This window comes from Enoplosus armatus, chromosome 4, assembly GCF_043641665.1.
Source record: "Enoplosus armatus isolate fEnoArm2 chromosome 4, fEnoArm2.hap1, whole genome shotgun sequence".
Taxonomy (NCBI): Eukaryota; Metazoa; Chordata; class Actinopteri; order Centrarchiformes; family Enoplosidae; genus Enoplosus; species Enoplosus armatus.
Window position 1 is genome coordinate 1,090,287 of NC_092183.1, and position 24,475 is coordinate 1,114,761.

The following is a 24,475-nucleotide window of genomic DNA, read 5'->3' on the forward strand; positions in this document are numbered from 1 at the left end:
TGAACCAGGAAGTACACTGAGCCGGGTCACACCAGAAGTATCTCTACCCTTTAATATCTCTGGGTACATTATGCCAGTATAATAAACCAACGAGCAGCCAACGAGACTGATTTATGGACATTTTTACTTTAAAAGCATTAAAATGATGAAATTCTTTAACACGACATTTATGTCTGATTATTTTATCAATTCATAATTTCTTGATTTTCCTAAAAATGTACAATATTATGATATATTGTTATATTGATAATGTGATAATGTTCAGTCGCCCACTCTGGATAACATAGTGACTACTTGGCCGGCTTCTGGCTGTGGAGCTAAATGGCAGCATGTTAGCTAGCTGGTTTGCTATCAGTTTGCTAACTGGTACTGGTGTGTGACGTGTGACTGCAGATCATGGTGCATCTTTATGCTCCAGCAGAGCAGAGATATAAAACAGGTCATGTGACGGCTTACTTTACGTTGGTATCTCCGGTTCTACGGTGGCTCAAAGAACTCAAAACACTGCAACTTAAAAAAACACACTGGCAGCATTTACAACGTGCTGTGAATGTAAATCTTGATTTGCATGTATTTTTATTATTTGCAGTGTTTTCTGTCCTAAATGCGTTCTTGCGCTGAGCTCCGCAGCCGCCGGACTGTCGAGACAGTTTCAAAGCTAATTAGATTGGTTGCTGCGATTTCTCTGAAATGAAATGAATTTAGTGCAAACTGGCTGGTGTGACCAGACTCTTCACTTCCAGGTCAAACCCACTGCAGTTTGCTTGGCTCTCAGTTACAGTTTGCATACAAGCGGTTTAATACTTCCAAAACTGAGATTAAAGACATCGTTAAAGAAGTTCTTCTTCTCTTGTCGATCTCTCAAAACCTGATCTGTGCCTCCACATTTGGACTTGCAGGTCGATTCTTTGTGCTCGCTCAGTAGTTTTGTTATTAATACATTTCCACAGACATCTAGAAACTGAAGCTTAATAAACAGCAGTTCTGCAGCTCTGCTATGAAACAGGTGGTTCATCTAAAATCACTCCGAGTTTTCCTTCAAACCTTCACTGTGAATCACATCAAACCTGCGGCCGGAGACGTCTCAACAGTGAGCTGCTGTGATGATGGTGGCGGTGCTGATAATGAAGTTTCGTTCGGAGTCCGTGTGGTTTCAGGATCCTGCAGCGATCCGGGAAGAGCAGGGGATTGTGGGAGATGCGGTCCCAGCGGCGTCAGAAGAGACACACTTTCTTCTTCAGGTCGTTTCTCTTCCAGACAGAGAGGTGGTCGAACTCCTCGATGGACATCCCGAAAACACTGAAGAACTCCTCCTGAGAGAGGTGTCTCTGTGCGGGCGAGAGACACACAGACAGACAGAGAGAGAGAGGGGGGGGAGGGGGGGGGGGGGGTTAGTGCAATGAGCACCATCCACCTGAGCACATCAGGTAATCTAACAGCTTTACCTCCAGCCTGGTTCTGTCCACACCGGGGGGCAGTTTGCTTCGCCCTCTGTGGGTCACCACCAGCATCTCATAGGGGTAGATCTACACAGACCAATCAATCAGTCAATCAATCAATCAGACAATGGATGTAGCATTAAAAAAGAAGCTGATAGAGTGACTTCTTTCTAGAATTAAAGGGCCAGTTCACCTAAATTACTAAAAATACTTTCAAAACCTTCAACAGCAGCTTTCCAGAAACACTCTCACTGTGGATCCTCTGTGAACTGGTTTCACTGGAACAAAACAGTCCACAAAAACTCTAAACCTGGACAAATAAAACCCAAACTGTCTGCACGGACAGAAGAGAGAACAGGTCTTTTTTGTTTTTCATTTGTGTGAACTGTCCCTTTAAATCTAATTATTAGTAAGTGATATATTATTAAAAACAAACACACTGCTGTTACTTTTTGTTCCAACATGCTGGGGAGAGAGTTTCCTCTGTCCATCCTGGAGTCCCCGTTCTGACACACAAACACGTGATCAAGTGATCAGTAACTTATTAGCCACTTATTAATGATTAGAAAATGTTTGTACATGAATGAATCAGACTGTACCTGAAGACCTGCAGGAAGAGAGAGAGAGAGAGAGAATATTATTTACAACCTCACTTCAGTAAAAGTACTATTACAACAGTGTTACACAATACACAGTTACCTGAGTAGAAGTACAAAAGTGTCTTCATCAAAATATCAGTAATCGCCTCAGATTTATCTGGTGACCCTTTGGAGGGGCCTGACCCCTATGTTGGGAACCTCTGGACTAAACTAGCTCACTTCACTGTATAAGTTTGTTAAAGCTCCACTGGCCGCTACTTTATCAGCATACAAGTACTTTTACTTTTGATACTTTGAGTACATTTTGATTGAAAGACTTCTGCACTTTTAACTAAGACTTGAACTCACTGCTCATTAGCCAAACAGGTAAAGAACCACTTCTCTAAAGTATCACAAGTATTACAATCAGAATCATTTTCAGCCGTTTGCACATCAGATAAAGATAAATAATAATCTAAAAGTCAGCTGATATGTCAATGAACTGTTCCCATCCTGACGCACAACAACGTTTATCTGATGTCGATTCATCGCGTGACTTCGTACCTGCAGCCGTTTTCTCAGACGAGCTGAACTCTGCCGACTGCAGCTGAAAACAAACAGACACGTTCGTCAACGTCATCGCTAAACTCTGCTGTGATTGGACGTTCTGTTCGGCAGCACTCACCCTGGACAGGCCGGTCTTAGAGGATGCTGGGAAATACACAGACTTGGAGGCGTTGGACCCTGCGGAGGAGGACGTCCATGAAGTGAGTCAAATATCAGGCAGAGAACAACCAGCAGACCCTGACCAGAGGACCTCAGAGACCTGCTGGTGATACAGGCCTGCAGCAGGTCTGTAATGGAGGCAGCTGTCTGACCCTGCAGGGCTCTATAAGAGACCACAAGAACCTGGAGCTGGATTCTGACTTTGATGAGGAGCCAGTGAAGAGAAATCAAGATCGGGGGCACATGAGGGACCTGGTCTAAAGCTCTGCAGCAGCATTTCAAAGCGTTAATTATTACAACAGGTCTGAAGAGATGATCGTTATGTTAAGATGCATTTACTGTTTCTGTGATGTAATGCTATTAAATGTGTTAAAGCTTAGGTCAAGTCATGGTGGCCGTAGTCATCCTGACCACTAGGTGTCACCAGAGCTGTGTGTGTGTGGCCTTGTGTTACTCTCATGTTGTGGGGACATAAATCTGTCTGTCACATTGTGGGGACTCGCCTTCCTTTTGAGGACAAATTGTAAGTCCTCATAACGTCAGTCATTAAAATTTAGGGTCAAGACTTCATGTTAGAGGAAGTCTCCAGGAAATGAATGTAAGTCAATGTAATGTCCTCTGAAGTGATGGAAACACAACTGAGTGTGTGTGTGTGTGTCTGGATTATATCACATTGTGGAGACTTGCAGCCGACTCACCAGTGGTCAAGGAGTACTCAGACCTGTTACTGCAGTAAAAGTAGAAATACCACAGAGTAGAAATACTCTGATACAAGTAAAAGTCCTGCATCAAAATACGAGTACCAACAGTAAAAGTACTCATTATGCAGAATGGCTCATTTCAGAATGCTGTTTGATACTTTGATACTACTTTTAATCCTACTAGAGTATTTTCACAGTGTGGTATTACTCCTTTTACTTGAGTAAAGGATCTGAGTTCTTCCTCCTCCACTGATTTATCAGACGTAACAGTCTCTTAGTGGCCTCATTAAGTCTATATTGATGATTCAAAGCTTCTGTGAAATAAAATCAATCAATAAAAACAATCCTGTGAGCTCTTCATGGAGCCGACTCTGGATCTGTCTGGATCCAGAGGACGGCAGCTCGACTGAAGCTGAAGCTGAAGGTGAAGCTAAAGCTGAAGCTGAAGGTGACGCTGAAGCTGAAGCTGAAGGTGACGCTCGAGCTTTAACGTACCGGCGTGTTGGCTGCGGTCCGGCAGGGAGCGAGTTTTCCTCCTCAGAGGAGCTGCAGACTTCTCCAACTCCTCCTTCAGGATGATCTTTCCCAGATTAGACTGAATCTAAAGAGAGAGACAGACATGTCAGAGCCTTGATGTACTGCACACAGCACTGATCTGGAATCAGATCGTCAGGTCTCCTTCACCTTGTTCAGTTCCTGTTTCTGAAGCACTCGGAGTCCCCACAGCTCGTCATCCAGCTCTCCATCCTCCTCCTCATCTTCATCTCTCTGATCCTTCTTCCTCCACTCCTTCTCTATGGGGGGGGGGGACAAAGGGAAGGGAAATAAAGGGAAAGAGGAGTGAAGGAAATGAGCACAAAGTGTGTTTCAGTTACAGTGTGTGTGTGTGTGTGTGTGTGTGTGTGTGTGTTGTACCAATCACAGCCAGGGAGGGGGGGCAGGGCCAGTACTCAGTCTCTATCTTGGAGGGCAGGTTGGGGTCCGGAGGCTGAGCTGCTGGAAACTTTGATGACTCGATGATCAGATCCTCGATGTGTTTCCCCTGAGGGACCTGAGAGGACAACACATCTGTACACACACACACACACACACACACACACATTTCCATGACTACATTAGGTGTCAGATTCTGTATTAATAAATGTAAAATATGATTATTTGCTTTCTTTCTGAGAGCAAGACGTTCATGTGGATTTCAGCCTCATGTCTGGAGTCAGGACGTGGTTAGCTTAGCTTAGCATAAAGACTGGAGGCAGGGGGAAACAGCTAGCCCGGCTCTGTCCAAAGTCTGGCCTGGCTAACAGTAGCTACGAAACAAATTAATGTTAGCTCAGTAGCTAACTGAAGTTAGCATGCTAAACATGCAAATTGTCTTCTGGTGTAAACAAACACTTTCAGCTACTTGTAACTGTATGAAACTATAAACCTGTTCTGTCACACGCAGAGTGTTTCAGCATCTTTCAGCTCACTGCCTGTCAGATTCTGTATGAAAATATAATTTCCTCATAACACAAGAGATTTTCTGGTCATCACACAGCAGCTGCATGATAAAACACCTACACACACTGTTGTATATGGAGGGCTGGAAGTACATCGGTCGATGGCTTTAACACACCTTGTTTGTAGATTGGAGGCTTCTTGTAGATGTTGGTGCCATTTTCTGAAAGAAAGAAAAGACGCAGTTAAGATGGAGGAAAGACGAAAGCCTGGCAGATATTAGATTACTGATGTCCATATTCAGTTAATATATTCAAAATGTTCAATATAGACACATACATTGAACAAACAGTTTGATATAGATCTCTTAAATTTGGTTTTTATGGAATAGTAGCTAAGTAAGATACTGAGTGACATTTTATATAAATATACATATATATATAAACATAAACCTGTCAGCGCTCTCTGGTGTACAAACGGTTTCTATTACTATTACAAAGTATACAGTGATACTGTAATACCTTCAACAAGATGATATGAAATCATTCACAGTCTTGTTTTGGTCAGTAAATAAAAGGATAGAAGAATAAAAAGAGAGCGCAGCAGCAGAAGACGGAGCTGAAAGTAAAATAAGAAGGAAGTAGTCGTTACCGGGCCTGTGGAAGTGGTGCATGGTGCTCTTGGGACCAGAGGAGTGTGTGTTTGGTGTGTTGGGTGTGTTTGGTGTGGATGGTGTGTGCGTGCTGTGTGTTCTGCTGGTCTGGATGGTGGAGCCCGGTGAGGAACCTCCAGGAGACCGGTTCTCCAGCCAGTCCCTGGACTCCCTCTGGAAACACAGAGGAAGGACAGGAGTCAGACAGGTGGAGGGTTGATGCCTGTCCAGGTAACTGGGAGGGGACTCATTCTGTGCGTCAGTAAAGTGTAAAACTTTCTGCCTTCGATCATTCACTGATCATCTATAATCATTCACTTATTGATAATTAAGCTGCTGTGACCTCTGACCTCTGACCTAGCTGTGATGTTGGTGACTGGAGCTTATGTTGCAGTTGAAATGACAGCAGGTGTGTCTTAACAGTGAAAACTATATGATGACATGTGGAGGGGGGGGGTCTTACCTCTGGGGAGGGAGGAGGAGAGATGGAGCGAGGAGACAAGGACCTCTGAGGAGAGAACATAAAAATAGATCAAACACTCAAACATATAAATACATTCAGAGAACGATGAAGAAGCAGAGCTACGTCCACAACTCCAAACCTGACCAGAAGAAGTGCTTTCAAAGCCAACCTTTGAAGTACTTGTACTTTACACTTTGTATTTTCTTCTCATGCTACTTCATACTTCTACTTCACTCCATCTCAGAGGGAAACATAGACATTTTACTGCTAATACTTACATACTTTTACTGAAGGAACATTTTTAATGCAGGACTTTTACTGTACTTTTTACAGTGTGGTATCAGTACTTTTACTGCTGTAAAGGATCTGAATACTTCCTAGAAGACGACCTGAATGGACGCTGGGTGTATGATGGACTGTTGGACACTGAGGACTGAAACATGTACCGGTTCTTTCCTCCAGATTCAGATAAAAGAAGTTTGCATGTGTCTTTGAAAACCATCATAACAACACACACACTCACACACTCACACTCACACACACACACACACACACACTCACACACACACACACGCACACTCACACACTCACACACACACACACACACACACACTCACACACACACACACACACACACACACACACTCACACTCACACACTCACACTCACACACACACACACACACACACTCACACACACACACACACACACACTCACACACACACACACGCACACTCACACACTCACACACACACACACACACACACACACACACTCACACACTCACACTCACACACACACACACACACACACACTCACACACACACACACACACACACACACTCACACACTCACACACACACACACACACACACACTCACACACTCACACACACACACACACACACACACACACACACACACACACACACTCACACACTCACACACACACACACTCACACACACACACACACACACACACTCACACACTCACACACACACACACACACACACACACACACACACACACTCACACACTCACACACACACACACTCACACACACACACACACACACACACTCACACACTCACACACACACACACACACACACACACACACACACTCACACACTCACACACACACACACACACACTCACACACTCACACACACACACACTCACACACACACACACACACACACACTCACACACTCACACACACACACACACACACACACACACTCACACTCACACACACACACACACACACACACTCACACACTCACACACACACACACACACACACACACACACACACACACACTCACACACTCACACACACACACACACACACACACACACACACACACACACTCACACACTCACACACACACACACTCACACACACACACACACACACACACACACACACACACACACACACTCACACACTCACACTCACACACACACACACACACACACACACACACACACTCACACACTCACACTCACACACACACACACACACACACACTCACACACACACACACACACACACACACTCACACACTCACACACACACACACACACACACACTCACACACTCACACACACACACACACACACACACACACACACACACACTCACACACACACACACACACTCACACACACACACACCCTCACACACACTCACACACACACACACTCACACACACACACACTGGGTCTCAGCTGTGGTAACGAGCTGTCCGGTCTCTAGGCAGCAGATTGGTGTCTCGTGTCGCAGCCAGACGCAGAACCAACCAACCGGCAAACTAAGCGACTGTCAGACCCGCCTCAGCCTGCCGTCACACTGACTGCTCCTCTAACATCTGGGCTCAACAGGTCCTGGACCCGATACACACAGAGACCAGACTGATCCAGCTGAAACATCTTAGAACAGGAGCTGTCCCACTGTTCCTTCAGCTCTTAAATGATTCTGTATTTTTCTGATTGCCTTCAAATCTCATGTTCAGACTCAAACCAACAACATGTTAGTCTGTCCTTCACACAAATGTATAGTTTCATGTTCAGTCATTTCCTCCAACATCTGCTCGCTGTAGTTTCTATCAAACAAACAGGAGGAATTCAGCAGCGGATGAATCCACATGTGGGGCAGCAGGACGGTGCATGTGGGACTGAGTCAAGATAAACATGAGATTTGATGATGAGAAGAAACGTGTCACCAGACTTATACTGTAAAAACATCACTTTAAGTCACCTCCAGTGGACTGTAGCTGTAGTGTGGCTGGTAGATCATCAGGTCTGGTCTCTCTATATCCAGGATGGCTTTGTCTCTTGGTAACGCTGCCAAGTCCTTATAGCCGATAACCCCGTCCTCCACTCTGGCCTGGAGCGAGAGGGGGGAGGGAACAGAGACCCAGAGATTACAGATTACTGCCTCAAGATTAATCTGAAGGATAATATAACTTGATCTGTGGGTGTGTGTCTCACCACGATGGCGGCAGCAGGGGATCCGGGGACGCTGGACCCTCTCAGAGACAACACACTGCCTGGAGACGTCTGGGCCAGCTGCTGCTGACACACACACACACACACACACACACACACACACAGAGGTCAGAGGTCAGAGGTCAACCTCAAACTGATATTCAGTGAAATGGAAGAAAACTTCAGCTAATGAAGGAATCAATGAGGATCATTCAGGTTTCTGCTCAGTGGAATCACTTTAAACCTGATTTAATGCATCTAAACCTTCATTCAAAAAGCTCACAGTCTACAGAGTCCACAGAGTCCACAGAGTCTACAGAGTCCACAGAGTCTATAGAGTCCACAGAGTCTATAGAGTCCACAGAGTCTATAGAGTCTACAGTCTACAGAGTCTTCAGTATTCAGAGGCTACAGAGTCCACAGAGTCTACAGAGTCTTCAGTCTACAGAGTCCACAGAGTCCACAGAGTCTACAGAGTCTACAGAGTCCACAGAGTCTATAGAGTCCACAGAGTCTATAGAGTCCACAGAGTCTATAGAGTCCACAGAGTCCACAGAGTCTACAGAGTCCACAGAGTCCACAGAGTCCACAGAGTCTATAGAGTCCACAGAGTCTATAGAGTCTACAGTCTACAGAGTCTTCAGTCTTCAGAGGCTACAGAGTCCACAGAGTCTACAGAGTCCACAGAGTCTACAGAGTCTTCAGTCTACAGAGTCCACAGAGTCCACCGATTTCACAGAGTCCACAGAGTCTATGGAGTCCACAGAGTCTATAGACTATACAGAGTCCACTGATTTCACAGAGTCCACAGTCTATAGAGTCCACAGAGTCCATAGAGTCCACAGAGTCCACCGATTTCACAGTCTACAGATTCCACAGAGTCTATTGAGTCCACAGAGTCTAGAGTATACAGAGTCTTCAGTCTTCAAAGTCTATAGAGTTTACAGAGTCCACAGAGTCCACCGATTTCAGAGTCCACAGAGTCTATAGAGTATACAGAGTCCTAAGAATCTATAGAGTATACAGAGTCCACAGAGTCTACAGAGTCCACAGAGTCCACAGAGTCCACTGATTTCACAGAGTCCACAGTCTATAGAGTCCACAGAGTCCACAGAGTCCACCGATTTCACAGTCTACAGAGTCCAGACTCTACAGACTCTACAGAGTCTACAGAGTCCAGACTCTACAGAGTCTACAGAGTCCAGACTCTACAGAGCGTCCTGATGAAACTCATCTAAACCAACCGTCAGTATTAATATCTAATCTTTTTCTCTCAGGTTTCTTCTTTTAGGAGCTAAAAATAGAAATCTCAGAGACATTGAGGTTCTTCTTCCCACCAGAAGCAGAAACCAGGAGAAATAATGACGACACTTTAAACAGTTTCAATATCACAGGGAGGTGAAATCTGTGTTTACCTTGGGCATCATCCTGACTGCTGATTGGTCAGTTCCTGAGAGAGACACGCAGACACAACAAGACATCATATTATAGATATTTCATATATATGTGACAGTATATTTAATATATATGTTACAGTAAACAGGAGACGGTGAGGTGGTCACCAGCTGACAGAATAACTGTGTGTGTGTGTGTGTGTGTGTGTGTGTGTGTGTGTGTGTGTGTGTGTGGAGTTCGTGAGTCAGCTGGAAACAGAAATCTGCTGCAGAGGCTTTCTGTGACGGACAGCTGCTGGACCAGAGACCCACATACACCAGAGTCCAGTCAGTTACATCATCTCTGTGATTCAGTGTGAAGGACCATCGTCATCGTCACAGTCTCGGCGCAACTAGTACAGAGACATGTCTTTAGCCTAGCTTAGCACAATGACTGGAAGCAGAGGGAAACTGCTAGCCTAGCTTCACCAAAGAGAAAAAATAATCAACTCAACACTTTTGCTGACATGTTATTTACTGTGTAACAGCAATAAGACTACCAGCAGTGGCTGTAAGCGTTTAGACAAAAGCAGGAACTCGACACTGCTAGCTTACTATAGCAAGCACTCATCAAACTGTTCCACTCAGCGCTGAGTTCAGACACAGAGAAGATGCTGCTAGATTATTCCTCGTCCATCGTTACGACCGTAATTACGAGCAACCAAGTCGGTCTCCTGGTTACTGCACACGACAAACTGACAGTTACATCTAAATAAAATCCACAAAGAAGAAAGGGAGCTGTTATCTGTTCACTTGTTAAAAAACACTCAATACAGTTTTTCTCTGCCTCCAGTGTTCGTGCTAAGCTAGGCTAATCAGGTCCTGGATCTGTGTCTGTACTGGACTCACAGAGATGAAACTGATGTCCATCTGAAACATCTGGAGAAGACAGACAACAAGAAGACGTGACTAATGAACGAGTGTTTGTTTCATCTGATCTCAGACAGTTAACGTCAGTGTCAGGACTCAGCGCTCTGCTGCAGCTGCTGGACTGCAGGTCTGCAGGTCTGCATTGTCTGATGGGACCGACAGACACAAAGGGATCATTCCAGAGTCCACAGCTTTGTCCAACACACACACACACACACACACACACACACACACATGGAAGTCTGGGTAACATGCGGTCAGTGACAGGAAAAGACCTGCACACACTGACACACAATGAAATACAGTGTGTGTGTGTGTGTGTGTGTGTGTGTGTGTGTGTGATACCTCAGGGAGAATAAGGGATCATGTCTGGATCTGTTTGTCTTCAGGGCTCTCAGCCTGATCAGCACCTGAAACACACACACACACACACACACATACGTACATTAAAATACATTAATAACACACAGAATATGTATCTGAGGCTGTTTATTTTCCTGTTTATTATCACCCAAAAACTCCAACTGAGCTGCTGGTTCTGCAGCAGACATGATCAAGTAAAATAAACACAGGGTTCACGCTACAAACAGTATTTTAACCCTGAGCTTTTGTAAATATTCATAATTTATTAAATACAGAAATTAACACTGATAAAATGTACAGATTTTTAAAAATAAATACCAAAGTTTGAAATACTGTTTGGCTTCAGCAGGTTTATAATTTCCACATAATTTCCTAATATTTCAGAGGAAGTTTCCTGGAAAAACGATGTAATTTGGAACTAATTACAGACAAAATAGGACTTCTCCTGAAAGAAGAGCTGAATTCAAACTCGTGAATATTTATTCATTATTCACTTAATTCTCCGTATTTGTTGAATTGTTTGTCGACAAATGTCATATTTCTGCATGTTCAGCTGACCTGACTGAATACATCACTCTCCAGGTTTTAATCCGTGTTAATAAATTGGAAGTGTCCCAATCAAAATGCTTTAATCTTATTCTATAAACTTATCGTGTGTTTTGTTTGAACAGCTGTCAGATAAATGTAGTGCAGTAAAAGTACAACATTCCCCTCTGAGGTGTGATGGAGTAGAAGTACTTGAGTAAATGTTTGACCCACATTGCTGATGTTTCAGATTTTGGTCAGACTGGGCTCTGCCCCCCCCCCCCCCCCCCCTGTATTGATCTCTGCTGGTGTCTGTGACACTGAATAATTCACATTAATATTTGGTGGACTGGGAGCTGTGGTCCCTGGCGTCTGGTTGAGGACACCTCCATGATGTTGATCAGGTCACATGGAGGTCATCTGACATCTGGAAGTTGGTCCAAAACAACATGAAGCAACAACATGGCCGCCTCACATCAGCTGACGTCCACCAGCTAAACTAAAGCCAGCTCTCAGTTAGTATCTGATCCCTCGTCATAAAGCCACATGAGCGACTCAGCTTCACAGTGTTACACAGGAAACATAACGATGAAATACTGATAGAAAGTATGGAGGTTAGAATGAGCTCGACCAGCAACAACATCAATACAAGTGCTTTTTGTTGCAAATACTTTTGTACTCGTAATGAAGTACCATTTTGAATGCAGTATTTCTACAGTGTGGTATTCCAGCTCCGTCAGCGTGAGCAGCTGCAGTGCATTTTGAACTTGTGAGCCTATCGAGGATGTGACATCGGAACACCAGCAGCCTCCCTTCATCACGTCTGGGACCAGATTCCAGAGAAGACAGAGACCTCTGAGTGTCCCTGGAGGGAGATCAATTACAGTCTAATGGCTCCTGGTGATCAATAATCTGATCAATAAGCTGGAGGAATCAGGTATCAGTTCCTCCACAGTCAGACGTTACTGCTCGGCGTTAGTGGTAGAATGTAACTAAGTACATTTACTCAGTACTGTACTTAAGTACAATTTTGAGGTACTTTACACGAGTATTTCCATTTTATGCTACTTTATATACTCAGATGTTTAATTACAGTAATGGACATAAACTATTGACAGTCTGTTTTCACTGTCTGTTCTACTTCAGTTATGAGTTATTTATTGATTATCACTGTTGATCAGTTTCTCCTTCAGAGCTCTAATGTTAGACATGTTGTAGAGGGACTATTGAGACTTGGTTGTGGTTAGTGATGAAGTTGTCATTGTGTGAAACTAACGGATGCGAATCTGAAACAGGTCGACTTACATCTTTTCACTGGAGTTTCTCTTCACAGATCCTCCAGCTCACCAGTCTGCTGAGAGGAAACCAAACGAGGAGCTTTAAGAAGAGGAATAAAAACAGAGCGCAGACTGTTGAAACATTTTAACCCAGAGGACAGAGAAACACATCTTCACAGCAGACAGGTGAGCTCAGAGCTGCTTCAGGTGATAAAAATAGAAACTGAGCGGACGAGCAGTTTGTGTGTCCGAGTGGATTAAACACCTCTCTGTCGCCGCTGAACTGTCAGAGCCTCACAGTGGCTCTCTCCGTTAGAATCACTAGATATCTGAATGGAGTTCTGAACAGAGGCCGAGCAGTCCTCCTCCTGTTTGCTCTGCGTCTATTTTCAGATTCACGTTTTATTTCCAGGAAGTCGATGCTGTTGCTAAGCGATGGTGTTGGCAGGAGACAAACAGGAGGAGTTTGATCTGAAAATGAAATCTGCTCCATCTGACAGAAAACACAAGATGAACCTGGGGGAGGTTCAGGAGGAAGCTGACGTCCATGTTTGACAGGAAGTGATGTCAGCCAGTGAAGCTAGTTCATACAAGAAACCAACATCTAAATAAAAAACAAATAAAATGTGAAAAATGTTGAGTTATGCAAGAAAACAACTAATGTGAACACAACGTCTGAGAGAATGAAGTGAAAGTAAATGATGACTCAGGCTGATCATCAGGTACAAGGAGGTCAGGTGAACAGAAATGAGCCACATCTGGACGCCATTGATACGGTGGCCCTGAGAGCTCACACCTGGGGCGCGTTATTGGTTAGTTAAAGTTTTTCCTTTTAGCATTCTGGTTGATTCAGATATTATTTGCTTCTGCTGATTACTAGCTTACAACTCAAATCTGAATCAAGCAATCAGAACGTTTCAGCATTAGTTTGTTTCTATTAAGTGAGTTCAGCATTTTTTAAAAGTGTGACTCGAAGCGTTTCTGTATTTGCAGCACATGTGTTGTCACATTGGTGAGGATGTTTTCTTGTCAGTGTCAGTGTATTGAGCTCTCAGGGCCACCGTACATTTATGAGCCAGAACTGGCATTGATCACATTTGATCCTTCAGCGCTGACGCACAGCCGAATGTGCCGACCCGACTCAGCTGACTATCTACACCGCAACATACCAAAGGTTTAGCTCCACAATGTTTAAACCTTGATCAACAATGAGCCGACTTTAAACGTGACCACGGTGAATACTGTTCACAGATTGGCTGACAGGAGTTTGTTTGAAATCAGGACATCGTACACAGAACTCCTGTCAACAGTTTAACGAGGTTATAAATCAGAGTTCAAGCCATCATTCAGGCAAACGTGTCTTTCTGCCTCTGGTGGTCATCGTCGACGTGTAAAGATTCACTCTGAGGGGTCCTGAAAGGACATTTCTAAATATATCCTGCTGGGGGTTTTTGGCAGAGACATTGCTCAAAAAGTGTTTGTTCAGGCTCTCGTTCAGCAGATCTGTGAGTCTGCTGGGACGGGAGATAACTCAGTGGAATGCTGGGAGATATCTGAAGGTTGCTAGGTTACCACACCCAGCCGTCCAATCAGCTGGCAGAAATGTGGGAGAGACAAAGAGAGAGATGCTGCACTAAAATAGACCTCCCACCATCAGACCACCCCGACTCTGAGAGTGTGTGTGTGTGTGTGTCTAATACAACACACGCACACACACACACTGTAAACCCCACCCGGCTGCCACGCCTGGGAGTATAAATCAAACTCTTCCTGCCTAACAGACGTGATGACATGTTGTCGTGATTTCGTTTTTTGGTGAATGCACTTCGTCTACAGCCGTCAGTGATTTCCTGCATTTCCCAGAATTCCTTTCAACGACAGGTCAGAGTGAAGGCGCTGCAGCGTGTTGCTGTCAGCAGCTGGTGGTGTGGAGGAGGAGAGAGTGATGGTGCAAACATGATTCACGCTCCTGCTGCTCAAACAAACTCACAGCAGAAAGATGTGATACTTTATCAGCTTGTGTGTAAAGTTTTCAATCTTGTGACACCAGAGCCAACAAAACATTCTGTACTACAATAAAAGTACATTTCAGGCAGTACCACAGAGTACACGTTCTGTACCTGTACCTGTACTCAGCCCTACTTATACTGCCAGTAAAAGAGAAACTGAAATACTCAACTGAATTTGTACTTATGTACAGTGGTTGAGTAAAAGTACACAGTAAAGAAAGGGTCCAGCAGAGCGAGTTAACTGACGGGTTGACTTGTCCAGTGGGCGTCCGTCTCTCTCTCTGTGTCAGAGACATAAATGATGTCGTTAGTGTCTCTGAGGAGGTCGTTAGTGCCGGTCACTGCGTTCATACACAGAAAACACACACAGAAAACACACACAGAAAACACACACAGAAAACACACACAGAAAACACACACAAGTCCTGAGAAGGTGCAGACCTGACATTCACACTGACACACACACAGATACACGCACACACACACACACACACACACACACACACACACACACACACACACACACAGATACACACAGATACACACACACACACAGATACACAAAGATACACGCACACACACACACACAGGTCCTGAGAAGGTGCAGACCTGACATTCACACTGACACACACACACACACACACACACACAGATACACACAGATACACACAGATACACACAGATACACACACACACACACACACACACACACACACACAGGTTTTAAAGTTTGTTGCTGAAAGTCTACATTTGTAGTCTGTTTTTCAAGTCTTATATTTAAGTTATTGTGTGTTTTTGATGCATTACAGTTTCCCGTTGCTCTGATTACGTTTGTTGTTGTTGTTGTTGTTGTTTCCTAATCGCTGTAACACATCTGTTTTAGTACAAACAGGTTTATCTGCAGTTAAATGTAAAGCTTCTCTCCAGGTTGAAAGCTGCAGAAACGCTCCTCCTGCTGGGCTTCATGCTGCTCTCCGTCTCATCAGAGTTTCTGTTGAGTCGTGATGCAGTAAAATGTAAAACATGTTGATGCCTGAAGCTGTAAGTGGGTCAGAGACTGAAAACTGCTGAGTCACAGCTTCACATTCACAGCTCTGACTCAGTCTTCTCATTCTCAACCTGTCTGTCCAAACATCTACTGAGCTGCAACATTTCCTGTAGATGAAGACGAAGACGAAGAAGAACGGTGCTTTGACAGGAGTAACGGCGGCTGAACAGATCGCAGATGTGTCACAAACTGCAGATTCATTTGTGATTCCAGCTGTGCTCATGAGTCACACGCACGCGACGTCTTTCAATCAATGAAAAGCCTCCAAATGAACACAATGATCTCAAATCAGCAGTGGTGGAAGAAGTATTCAGATCCTTTACTTAAGTATAAGTACCAATATATTCATTACAAGTAAAAGTCCTGCTGAAGTAAAAGTACTACCAGTACTATCAGCTTCATGTAGTGACAGTTAGTGTGGCCCTGCTCTCTGGAACAACATGTGCAAACTGAGAACTTTCCTCTCGTCTGCTGAGTCGCCGTCAGCGGTTTCATGCTGATCAACTACGGTGCTAAAGGTGGCGCTACAGTCAGGCCAAACTTCACAAACTTTACATACTTTCATTTACTAAGTTACTTCTTTCATATACTGAAGGCTCAAAACTATGAAGTTAACAAACTGAAGTCAAACAGAAACATGGCCGCCTGCCACCTTGAACTACATTTCATTCTGACGGCGGCTTTAACAGCAACTCAGAAATCACAAGACGCAACAGTTACAGCAACCTGTGTGTGTGTGTGTGTGTGTGTGTGTGTGTGTGTGTGTGTGTGTGTGTGTGTGTGTGTGTGTGTGTGTTTTGGCAGACTTTTATCTGACCTCACAGAGATGTGACCACACCCAGCCTGTCCTCGTTAAGGCAACGGCTGCTGTCATTGGCTGACGCCGACGACATCACAGCGTAACGTCTTCAACATGTTTGTGGGGACGTCCTGATTGACAGGCGCTCAGCTAGACAGAGGAGGACGTCTTTCTTACATATCCCCCTTATTTCCTTTCCAAGCTTCTCCTTTCCTTCCTCCTTCATACTTTTTACTAAATTGTTCTTTCCTTCCCTATCTCCTTCTCCTCTTCCTCACCTCCTCCTCCCACCTGTTGTTTCATTATCACCCATCAACACGGTCCAGCTGTTGTCATGACGACAGCTCCCGGTATCAAACAGTGATTTGATGAAAGATCATGAATGTTAACTGAAGCACTGAGACCCTCCATCCAATCGCTGGTTTATTCTGGTGCTGTCGTCATGACAACAGATATAAAGCAACAGTAAAACACCTGGACCGTGTAAACACGACGCTGTTACGTGGAAGCCATGTTGGCTTAGAGTTCAGACCTCCTCTACCTCCTCCTCTCCTCGAATTCTTCCTTCATTTCCAAGCTTTTCTTCTTCTTATCCTTCTTTCCTTCTCTACTTCCCTACCTCCTCCTTTCCTTGCCTGTATCCTTCTCTCCTTCCCTATTATATCGTTTCCTTCCCTACCTCCTCCTTCTTTCTATACTCCCTTACGTCCTTCCTAACATCCTTGTTTTATGTTAAGTGTGTAGGTGTCTCTCTTTGTGTTACCTTTTCTGTATGATGGTGCTTTAGAAATAAAGTTTGTTATTATTAAAGTTGGTTAATATTTCCTTTCCTTCCTCACCTCCTCCGTCCTCCTTGTGTGTCATTCTAACTGATCACAGTCCAGCTGTGTGTCAGACACACCTGGCTGTGTGACTGTGCTCAGGTTACTGTTATGATGACATCATGTATCTGCAGGAGAAGGTCCCGGTCTGATGTTGGAGGAGAGAGGGAGGTGTTGTTCTGAATAAAGCTCGTCCAGCTGTCGTATCAGCAAACACTCAACTTAAAATTCCTGCAGCGGAGCATCGACCGACCGAGTGGACGGCAGCCTGAACGCCTGCAGCCAAAACAACACACCAGCACCACTGCTGGCTGCGCCCATGGCCTCATTCCTGCAACATCAACAGCCCCCCTCGCCCCCCCTCGCCCCCCTCGGCCCCCTGCTGCTCTCAGAGATAAGAGCTGAAGCCTCCGTCTGCTGCAGTAACACGATTCAATCCTCACTCGTTATCAAAGGAACATTTTGCTCAGATCATCACAACATGAACCACCACACCGGTCTGAAACCAATCTGAAGTCCTGCTTCAGACCGTCCTCTGGTCCCCTACAGCAGTGGGTCTCAACCTGGGGGTCGTGACCCCTGGAGGAAGGTAAATCTGGAGAGCAGAAAATATTTATTTCTGCTACACAAAGTTCGACTTTCCTGTCATTTCTATTTTTCTATTATTAATGGATCATTTTACTTCTTCAAGACTCAAAAGTGAATTCAAATAAAACAAAGAAAAAAAATTGAGACAAGAGGTCGACTTTTCTGCACTTTGAGGAGTCACAAGCTAAAAAGGTTCAGACACAGAGCGATGAGCTCAGTGAGTTTTATTTCTAATCACTGAGTATGAAAAGGAAAGACGCAGCACTGAACGGGCACTTTTTAATATCTGCTGATACTGAGTCCAACCTGATTCTCATATTTACCTAAAGGACACAGCTGTTCTGAAAATGAGATCAGACAGAATTACATTTAACCCCAAGTGAACGTTTGTGCCAGAGACGCTCAGTAAAGTCGAATATGATAATAATATGATAATGAAGCAGGTGACGTGTTGATTAAATAAGTAACAGCTGCAGATAATCAAATGTGACTTGTTTTACACAGATCAGACGGGCGGTCCTGGTTAAAAACTACGACGTCTCGCTCTGTTGGACTACAGAAACAGAGTGGAGCTTCTTTCCTCACAGATGATCTTTGATCGAGTTCAGACATTAATTAACATTAATTAGTGACAGCTGATGTGACTTTAATCAGTGAGACATGAACATGAGCGGCTGCTTCCTGGAGAGGAAACAGATTCTAACAAAACAGAGTAAAGTTCAGATTTTATCGATCCTCTGAATTATGTTCAGATCGGTCTCAGACATCTCGACGCACCAACGTCACACAAACTGATCTCATCAGATCTTTTCAAAGTAAAAGTCATAATACCACAATTTAAAAATACTCTGTTACAAGTAAAAGTCACGTATTCCTCACCTTAAGTAAAAGTATGTAAGTATTATCAGCAACATTTACTTAAAGTATAAAAGTAAAAGCCCATTTAAATATTGTAATTTTACTCATTTGATATACTGTATACTATGTATTTTATAGGATTATTATAGTATTTATAATCTGGAAAGTAACCACAGCTGACAGATACATGTTACAATATTTACCTTGAAGTATAAAGTAGCATAGAATCAAAACACTAAAGTACAAGTACCTTAGAACTGTACTTCAGTACTGTAAGTTAAACACACTAATGAAACAGGCCTCAGGTGACCCAAACTGTAGTGAGGGATTCAAACCAGCAACCTCCCAACAGACTGAGGACTGAGCTCTACTCTGCTTTCTATTTCTGCTGCAGTAGAGTCTCAGCAGAGCAAAGTTTTATTGTGTAACATGAGTGAAGATGATGAAGATGACTCATGTGTCCAGAAATAGAGGAGAGCGCCCACGCAGCGCTGAGGCGTTCAGGGACCGTACGAGTACAGGAACCCAAACTGTGAATGTTCAGGAAGCCGGACTCAGATATTTTATCATCGCTGATGTGAGGAGAGAAAGTGGTCTCTGCTCTCTGCAACAACACACGTCATGACTCTTTGAGTGATGTGAAACTCCTCCACACCTGTTCACTTAGATCAGTGAAGGACCAGGTGTGAACTACAGCAGCTCACCACCAACACGAAGACCCGTCAAACACCAGCTGAAAAACATAGACATGATATTTTATCCTAAATGGTGCTGGAATGTAACCAAGTACATTTACTCAAATACTGTACTAAGTACAAATTTGAGTCTTTCTACTTCTCCTCCACCACAACACAACGTCTCAGAGGAAATATTGTACTTTTCTACATTTATCTGACAGCTTCAGTGACTTCACAGATTAAAACATGAAGCAGTTATTAAACAGTTTATTAAGCCATTAATGGATCAGTGGACTGACAGGAAGTGAACTGATGGTGTGAAACCATTTCCTGGTTCCAGCTGTTCAGATGCAGATGTGCTGCTTTCCCTCTGAATGCTGTTAATAACTGTAACGTCTTGTTAATAATGTGGAGCTTTGTGAAGGCGTCACTTTGGGCTCTGGGTCATTGTGACCAAACGATCGATCCATTAATGGAGGAAATAATCAGCTGATTCATCCACAGCGAACTAATAATCATTAGCTGATAGTTCAGAATGAGCTCCACCTCAACTCCAACAGCAACATCCTGCTCCACATTAATGAGGAGGAATAATCCTCTAATGACAGAATCTATAACAGGAGGACAGACACAGGAGGACAGACACAGGGGGACAGACACAGGAGGACAGACACAGGAGGACAGGAGGACAGACACAGGGGGACAGTCACAGGAGGACAGTCACAGGAGGACAGACACAGGAGGACAGTCACAGGAGGACAGACACAGGAGGACAGACACAGGGGGACAGTCACAGGAGGACAGTCACAGGAGGACAGTCACAGGGGGACAGACACAGGAGGACAGTCACAGGGGGACAGACACAGGAGGACAGACACAGGGGGACAGTCACAGGAGGACAGTCACAGGGGGACAGTCACAGGAGGACAGACACAGGAGGACAGTCACAGGAGGACAGACACAGGAGGACAGACACAGGGGGACAGTCACAGGAGGACAGTCACAGGAGGACAGTCACAGGGGGACAGTCACAGGAGGACAGTCACAGGAGGACAGACACAGGAGGACAGACACAGGAGGACAGACACAGGGGGCATCTGACTGCTGGAGTACTTTAAGGACAGTTTACTGATGATACTCACAGACTTTGACTGGAACAGAGTATTTGTACAGAGTGGCATTAGTACTTTTACTGCAGTAAAGGACTTGAATACTCACCCAATATATTATTATATCTTTACACGGTTTCACATACATGGAACCAAATATTACATCCAATGTGTGTTGAGGCTGAAATTTCTGTGTTTGGAGGAAACTAAAATCCTCAATATGAAGAGATTTAACTGCAGCACAGTCTGTCACACACACACACACACACACACACACACACAGACACACACACACACACACACAGACACACACAGACACACACACACACACACAGACACACACACACACACACACACACACACACACACACACACACACACAGACACACACACACACACACACACACACACACACACACACACACAGAGACACACACACACACACACACACAGAGACACACACACACACACACACACACACACACACACACACACAGACAGACACACACACACACAGAGACACAGAGACACACACACACACACACACACACAGAGACACACACACACACACACACACACACACACACAGACACACACACACACACACACACACACACACAGAGACAGACACACACACACACACACACACACACACACACACACACACAGAGACAGACACACACACACACACACACACACACACACACACACACACAGGTTCTTTCTAGCTCCCACAGGACTGGAGAACCATTATCCACAGCTACAGTGGTTCAATAGGAGCGAGTCATCAGTTCGTCTCCCTGTCACAGCTTCATTATGACCTGTTTGTGTCATATTCTCACTGTGACCTTTGACCTCCGGACGGTTAACGCTTCTCCTTACATCCATGAGCAAAGAGTCTGTTGTTCAGTGTTTCCATGACAACGCATCTCTCACTGAGTGTTCACGGGTTCCTCCCAAAAACCAGACCTCTCTATTCTCCACATGGACAGAAACATCTTCAACATCTTCACGTGTTCTCTCCTAGCATTTAGCTATGAGCTACATGCTAACATCAGCTCACAATGACGTTGCTAACGTGCTGATGTTTAGCAGGTATAATGTTCACCATCCTAGCTTAGCGTGTTAGCATGCTAACATTAGCTAGTTAGAGTTAGCTAGAGTCCAGCTGAGGCTGATGAACGTCATCAGTTCTGCAGGTATTTGGTCACAAACCAAAGTGTTGGACACATGAACATGTTGACCTGATGGTGGCGCTGATGAAGAGTCAGAGGATCACCAGAGTTACTACAGTTCATCCTGAGGGGACCATGAAGGTCTGAACCACATCTCATCATTTGTTAAACAGCTTTAACAAATCACTTTGACGGCCTAACCTGCAATATATCATATCAATAAAGTTACATTTATGTGTATAAATGTAGGATTTATACAAATTCATCATCCTGATCAAGCAACATAATGCCAGCACTGTAAAGTCACCATGGAATACAGGTAGAGATAGATTACAGGCTATCAGCCTTTACAGTTACAGGAATATTTCACATTGTGGGACTATCATGGGGAGGATTTGAGAGTGGAGGCCGGCCGGCAGATGTTGTGATGCTGGATGCAGGGCGGGGGGGGGGGGGGGGTTACATAAAACCATCCTCTCCTTCTTAATCCACCCTCCATCCTCCATCCCTCCTCTCCTCCGCGGCGTGCTCACTCTCCAGCAGCCTCTTACATAACTTCAGACCATCACACAGTAACTGAATCACACCTGATTCAATCTCTATAACCTGATAATTAAACACTGGGGGGGCTGCTGTTGTTTGAGGAAACACGGAGGGAGTGAGTCGCCTGCAGGAGGGAAGGGAACGTCGGAGCTCCTCTGCCCCGTTGCGGCGCACCGCAGCCCGGCGTATCACAGCGCCGGCTCCCCCGGACAAGGTCGACCACAACCGGGGAGAGAGCCGCGACGAAGTCCCGCTGAAAACATCGGCGTTTTATTCCTACAATAGCTTTAGTATTCTTATAATATCTCTATCGTGTTCACATCTGACAGTATATTTTAATCCAACTTCACTTTGCAGTTTTGCTGGACATCAGAACATCGAACATGAACATATATATATATATATATATATATATATATTCTACAGAATATCCCTGTAATAATCCTACAGTGTGTTGTATATGATGCGTATGTTCTTCATCAGGCTGTAATATTTCCATAATATTCTACATGAGGACTTCAGTCACAGATCCCAGATCCCAGATCCGTGTGACCCGACAGGAGGACAGCAGAAGGTGGATCTTACCTGTCAGTTGTTGCCGGTGTCTGTCAGAAACATCCAGCAGCTCCGTCACCAACTGTTTCTCACTGCGCTCAGTCCCAAATATAGTCCGAGTGCGTGAGTGTGCGTGAGTGTGTGTGATAGCAGCAGTGTGCCGCGCTCTCTCTCTCTCTCTCTCTGCTGTTGCTGTTTCAGCCCATTACCTGTCAACGTCTCTCTCTCTGGACCAATCCATTTGCAGCAGGGCGGGGTGGGGGGGGGGGGGGGGGGGGGTAAACATGACAGTGCAACATGTCTGTGTGTGTGTGTGTGTCACAGTATATTTTAACACAAATCTATTTGTTTTAGTAAATACTTCAGAGTTTGACCTTGAAGGCTCTAATATTTCTATAATATTCTGTGTCAACTTTCAGTTTCAACTGTCAGGATTATTGTTGTTGATTTTCTTCCACAGAAAAAAGGTTCAGTTTGAAACTACGGGAGGTGTGGAAGGGTTACTGAGCACAGGGGGTCCCAGGGGGTCAGGGGGTCCCAGGGGGTCCCAGGGGGTCAGGGGGTCCCAGGGGGTCCGGGTCAGGGGTGCGTGGTCCATTAAGGGCGTTGGGGCGCCGCCCCTCCTGCAATTATAATTGTGAAATACACATTTTAATGAGACATGTTGTGTTTTTTGTGTGTGTGTGTACATTTAAGTTGTTACTGACAGACAGACAGACCAACAGACCGACAGACAGACAGACCGACAGACAGACAGACAGACAGACAGACAGACAAAAGGTTTTGGTGTCTTGCTCCTGCAGGAGTGTCCGTGACAGACGGACAGCAGGAATCCTGAATGTAGATTCTCTGATTAGACCTTTAAAAATTCTTAATATCCTCTATTCTATTACTTTATTGTAATTATTTCATTATTAATTAATCTAATTATCCTTAACTTGTGTTTAAATACTACTATTAATAATAATGATAAATAATAATCAAGTAAGTCAATAAAATGCAATAAGAAAGGGTGACTCTCTGCAGGTCGATGTTTAGAAAATGAAATCCAGTGGAATCAATCTAAAAAGTGATGGATGATTTTACTTTAGTTGGAATCAAACGTCAGATTCATAAACACGTTGACTCGTTCCTCAGTTCCTGATTTAAACCTTCTTGTTCGGAGAAGTTAAACATTCAACACCTTTGAGTTTACTTGTTAATACATGTTAATAAATATATTAAATATTAAAGTAGCGGTAAGCTCAGACATTCCCGAGCCTGCTCCTCACCTCTGCTTCCTGTCGTGGTGTCGTGGTGTCGTGGTGTTCTCGATGGTTCTCGAAGGTTCTCGATGG

At 44.4% G+C, this 24,475-nt stretch overlaps 1 protein-coding gene across 1 annotated transcript; it reads right to left on the reverse strand.

Annotated features, from left to right (window-relative positions):
- Nucleotides 1-265: 265 nt before the first annotated feature.
- On the reverse strand, nucleotides 266-23,245 carry LOC139284135 (dematin-like). Its single transcript, XM_070904314.1, has 18 exons — nucleotides 23,169-23,245; nucleotides 12,985-13,056; nucleotides 11,137-11,201; nucleotides 9,904-9,938; nucleotides 8,492-8,572; nucleotides 8,259-8,387; nucleotides 5,997-6,041; nucleotides 5,533-5,707; nucleotides 5,060-5,104; nucleotides 4,360-4,512; nucleotides 4,129-4,238; nucleotides 3,940-4,045; nucleotides 2,703-2,761; nucleotides 2,582-2,624; nucleotides 2,039-2,046; nucleotides 1,889-1,945; nucleotides 1,446-1,526; nucleotides 266-1,328 (listed from the first exon to the last, which is right to left on the reverse strand). The coding sequence occupies exons 4-18, from the start codon at nucleotides 9,913-9,915 to the stop codon at nucleotides 1,215-1,217; spliced, it is 1,218 nt and encodes a 405-aa protein (XP_070760415.1). The 5' UTR covers nucleotides 9,916-9,938; nucleotides 11,137-11,201; nucleotides 12,985-13,056; nucleotides 23,169-23,245; the 3' UTR covers nucleotides 266-1,214.
- Between the last annotated feature and the right edge of the window lie 1,230 nt (nucleotides 23,246-24,475).

Bases quoted from the DNA above. Each gene is read 5' to 3' on its own strand.
- LOC139284135 (XM_070904314.1), bottom strand. The intron at 8,388-8,491 runs GTGAGACACACA...CTCTCGCTCCAG, and splicing joins CCCCTGCTGCCGCCATCGTG to GCCAGAGTGGAGGACGGGGT. The intron at 5,708-5,996 runs GTAAGACCCCCC...CTGTGTTTCCAG, and splicing joins CTCCTCCTCCCTCCCCAGAG to AGGGAGTCCAGGGACTGGCT.